General features: G+C 38.8%; 1 protein-coding gene across 1 annotated transcript; it reads right to left on the reverse strand.

The window, feature by feature from the left end:
• Window positions 1-763: 763 nt before the first annotated feature.
• LOC135197090 (uncharacterized) lies at window positions 764-4,273 on the reverse strand. The gene is made up of 4 exons (XM_064224053.1): window positions 4,149-4,273; window positions 3,975-4,062; window positions 1,600-1,703; window positions 764-1,327 (listed from the first exon to the last, which is right to left on the reverse strand). Exons 1-4 carry the CDS (start codon window positions 4,256-4,258, stop codon window positions 1,180-1,182), a joined length of 450 nt encoding a protein of 149 aa, XP_064080123.1. The 5' UTR covers window positions 4,259-4,273; the 3' UTR covers window positions 764-1,179.
• Window positions 4,274-4,880: the final 607 nt, after the last annotated feature.

The following is a 4,880-nucleotide window of genomic DNA, read 5'->3' on the forward strand; positions in this document are numbered from 1 at the left end:
TGCAGGTGTACTTATTCATGGAAGCATATTGTTTTATATCTAGTGAGGAATTACACAAAAGATAATCCTTTTGGATTAAATATGTGTCCCATTTAGAACATTAAGAAGTAATTGTATTTAATGGTAATGGTGCATGGCTGTCACAATTAGATTCGAAAATTGGCATCAGTAAGGTTCTTTCAACACACCCGTATAGCAAAAGATGCAATTGTAAAATTCTCTGAAGGTTGGCAGGTTGTTAATGAGCAACAGGGGAAAGGGGCAAGTTATTGCACTAGAGTGCAACGTCTCAGAAACTGAGCATACGTGCTCAGGATCAGCGCTCGAGCTTCCCACTCCACATACGGAAGACCTGGGAGATCAAGGCAGTGGATACCATAACTCAGAACACTCCCCCTAACTCGGTGCCCTTGGCCAAAGAGATAACAAGGTCATGTGCCAGTGAAACAATGAAGTACTCGAGAGGGAATTGAACAAAGGCCATGGTAGGGAAAGTCACTGACAATACCACTGAAGACAGAAAAAAAAACACATGACGCCATTTTCTCACTTAAATAGCAGCTAGGTTCAGGACTGCTCAATTTGAGGAAATCATTTTTTAAACAAATTCCAGTCATGCTTTATTTAGTGAACAGGAACCACCTCCCCCCTCTAATTAGAGGAATTTGTTTCTGGTGATTAGAAATTAATCTATCGAAATAATGTGGTTCGGGTCCCACAAGCTGTAGGCTTAAAAACAGGATAGAAGAGTGAAATTCGCTGAAACAATTCATTATTTATTTAGATGTCATAAAAATTAGGTCAAGAAGAACATCATCAAACTATTGCATTGTGGACAAAGAAGAAGAAAACAGTCCTCCTTAGGGATGGCAAAGTTTGCTGTTGAGGAAAGCGACGATTTCCTCAGAATACTGCATGATGTCAGCTTGCAAGATCTCCACCAGTTCTGCTGCCCTAGACTCCAGCTCATGGTTCAGTTCATCGGCGTTCTCAATCGGGCCTAAAGAAAACACATGCAGATGAAGACACGATAGAAAATCGGTTTTATGGAAACGGTTTTCAATGGATTCATGAAGCTGTTAATTCAGTCATGTTTTATCTTTACTTCATTCAGTTTGTACAAATGTGCAAGGTACAACTAGACTAGATTAACGAAGCAATCAATTGATGGACTGGAAGTTAGAAAGGAAAAGACAGCATTACCTCAACTCTTTCAACACTAAGGTCAAGATCACATGTTCCAGGCGCGATGCAGATTGAGACGGGGGACAGGGAGTAACTGTCGAGGTGGACAGTCAAAGTGACGCCGAAGCCATGCACAACCAACCTGTAGAAAGGACAAGGTCCCTTTTAATGGTCTTATTTCGTTGTTTTTAGGACATTCGAAGTCCAGAGGTTTTTTTCATCAAAGTAATTCGGATTGTTCTTAACACAATTGCTAATAATTCGAACGTCTGTATAAAAAACTAGGGTTCGTGTCATCGGTTTAACAGCTTCTGTCTCCCCCTCAAGGGAAAGTAACTACGTAGCTGCATTGATGTTTTAAGGGTAATTGTTCCTAAAGGTAACGAGCGAAGCAAGGAGATAGTAAAGACTCACTCAGCTGCCCCTGATGCCGACAAAGGCTGTCCGTTTAGATGTCCTTCTACGGTGTAACTGACTGCTTTGAAGTCTGCCGTTATATCCATGAGGCTCAACACAACCTGGAAGGATCAGGAAATATCCGTAGACGAGAACGACGATTTTATTAACCGAATTGAAACGCCAGAAGGGAAATGCTATTTGAAAAGAGAACTTGAGGAGGGATGATAAACAACTACGATGTACAGTAAGTTCCAAAACTGAAGCGACAAATTTCAGAGAATTTCGTTCGAAATTCACTAACTGGCAACTACAACTCGTAGCTGAAAAATAATTTTTTTCTACAGTGAAAGCTCTATCAAGCAAAATAAAGCTAACATATGATGCACAAATATCAAATCTATGATATTTATAACATTCATAAGAAAAATTACGGTAATAGTAACTATTTTAAAGTATAGCAATTACTTCAAACTATAGAAACGAAACAATTTGAAATTCTCGTTCAACACAGGATTACCAACATTACCAATGTATATTTCGAGCAATGTGGAAACAAATATTTAATATTATAGTGTATTATCAATTATTTTAGCGAAGATGCATAAAACCGTGTAAGTATCAATAGAATGTGAAGGGAAAATCTCTGCGACATTAAACATAATCAACCATGAATGCACCTAGATTCAATTAGAAGTTAGGGGTGGTTGGTAGTTCTGATTCTTGCTTCTAGGACCCGAGCATAAAACACCATCTTCGAGAAAGGCTCTAACCTCTGCTGCTACCTTCAGGTGACTAGGCTAGTTCCGGGCATTGCAAGGCTTACAATGCAGGGCACTGTCTGTATTTAGGCAAAGGTAGAACCATCAGGACCGACACCAGGACCTGTCCTTGCACCTGGAAACAGACTCGCTATATAAAAATTAAGAAAGTCGGTCGCAAGGAACCAGAACACCCGTAAAATCGCCATCTGGTTAAGTAGGGAGACGACAGACCCCAACAACCCCTCTACCCCTTACCCCCTCTACTCTACCTCTACCCACAATACTAACTCCACCTTTTTCACTTCAACCTATTACCTCAAATCTTCGAATCATATCCCAACCATGAAATTTAAAGACTGAATTTGCGTAAGTGGGCGTATCATAAGGGAGTGATATCACCCAAATTCAAATTTCCACTGACAACCAGTAATCAGTTCGATCCAGTCAAGTATTATTGCATAACAGAAATTTATGAGTTTTTGGGGGATATATATATAGATATAATATATATTATATATATATATACATATATATATATAATTATATATATATATATATATATATATATATATATATGTAATTATATTTATATAATATATATATATATATATAAAGAAGCACCCGAGCATGACCAATAGGCCTAGTGCTCGATTCTTAAAACAGGCCTCTGGTTATTCCTGATAGATAAAAACGTCCTGAGAGAGAGAGAGAGAGAGAGAGAGAGAGAGCATAACAGGGGATACTCGAATTAAAATAATGCTCGCCAAGCATATTCACACTCCGGATCGTATGGACAAGAATAGTTTCACTTATGCACTGAAAAAAAAAAAGTGGAAACCTACGAAAATACTTGTTTGGTGCGACCCTGAACGCAATTCCGCATGCAAAAATTTGCACAATCGAGAAAGTTCCATGAAATTATAAACTAACAAGCTGGAAAATATATTTCCTTGATTCTTGAAATAGGCCTAACCATGTAACCAACGCTAAACGCGCACTAACTTGGATTTAGTTTTTTTTTTTTTTTTACGTACACCAACTTGTCTTATTTATATTTCATTTTAATCATATGCTAAACTTCTCTGTGCGTTGTCAAAAGAAATCATAATAACTTTCGATATAACGCCATAAAAGTAGAAAGTTAATTTACAAATATTAGGCCAATGCTTATGCACACGGTTCCTGCTGCCACTCTGTGGTGAACACTTCATATCACACTTTGGAAGCCGCAGATGTTTCTTTGGGGAAATTCTTTTGTTTCTATTAATAAACAATTACTGAACTAACATTGATCATTCACTGTGGAAATACTTTGTGCGCTTATACAGTTAATCACTGATACGTATTATCAGATAAATAGGATGACAATAATTGGAATAAAATATGCTAACTGGCAACCCCATGAGTTTCTATAGAGGTACGATCAATTCTGAGATTTGTCGCTTCACTTCTGGAACTTACTGTACTACAACTCGTTTTAAGAAATATTAAAATAAGTAATGGTTTTTTTCTTAGTATACGAAGAAAATACATTGAGATATATTTCACTTATTTGCAGTCAATTCCATTGCTTCGATGGGCAATGTTTGAATGTTATGCTATACTTCTTATTGTTGGAAGTCGTCTTACCTTCTTGGTGAGAATGGGTGGATTGAATTTCGTGCATACAATGTCGGAAAAGCCAGAGAACGTCGCCTCTTCGAAGTTGAAGAGAAGGCTGAAAGGCACAAGAAGACATAGGATTAGAGAGAGAGTGTGTGTGTGTGTGTGAGAGAGAGAAAGAGACAGAGAGAGAGAGCTCACCTGGTGTCATCGTGAGTAACGTTCAAATTGTGGATCGCAGGAACCGTGTGAGGGTCATAAGGCTGCAGCGCCTTCTGAATCTCTGCCGTGATCAGATTCCTCTCGAACATGTTGGCTAAAGTCGAAGGAAATTGAAAAAAAAAAGTTAGAATTAAGTCGACACACAACAATAGTAAATACCTTTGTATATATGTGTGTGTGATCTTATATCTAAATGTGAACGACGACTGTGAAAATGGTAGAACTTTTCAACTTACGTTCAGGCATCGCAGAAGCAAAGGCAGCAAATGCCGCTACAAGTAAGGTTGTCTTGAACATGGCTGTGGAGGTTATACTTTCAGACCTACAAAGAGAAAGAGAGAGAGAGAGCGGCGTTAAATTGTATTATTAAATCTTTATTTTCTTTAGCAGAGTACGAGGGTGTTAGTCAAAGTTATATCACACAATATATAACAGACAGACGAGACTATAACCAATTGCTTATGGTCAAGAAGTCAAAGATCATATGTCAGTGAACAGCTCAGATGAGGTGAGACGGCAGTGCGAAATACCTCGGTCTCCAGAGAGGGACAGTTGGTAGGCAACTGTGTCTGGCCGCTGTATGCAAAGAGGAAGCTGCAAGGAGTCTGCTTTATACAACAGGCTATGGGGAACAGGTGTATTGCTTCTCAGGTGTGCTATTTCCTTGTTGCTCACTCTGTGCATATCACCCCCCCCCCCCCCCACCCCTCA

The sequence above is a fragment of the Macrobrachium nipponense genome, chromosome 23 (genome assembly GCF_015104395.2).
Source record: "Macrobrachium nipponense isolate FS-2020 chromosome 23, ASM1510439v2, whole genome shotgun sequence".
Lineage (NCBI taxonomy): Eukaryota > Metazoa > Arthropoda > Malacostraca > Decapoda > Palaemonidae > Macrobrachium > Macrobrachium nipponense.

What these genes read in the sequence shown, in the direction of transcription:
- LOC135197090 (XM_064224053.1), bottom strand. Translation starts at nt 4,258, where the DNA reads ATGTTCGAGAGGAATCTGATCACGGCAGAGATTCAGAAGGCGCTGCAG. An exon ending in GTTACTCACGATGACACCAG is followed by an intron (nt 4,063 to 4,148) that starts GTGAGCTCTCTC and finishes TGTGCCTTTCAG; the next exon opens with CCTTCTCTTCAACTTCGAAG. An exon ending in TCGGCATCAGGGGCAGCTGA is followed by an intron (nt 1,328 to 1,599) that starts GTGAGTCTTTAC and finishes TCCTTTCTACAG; the next exon opens with GTTGGTTGTGCATGGCTTCG.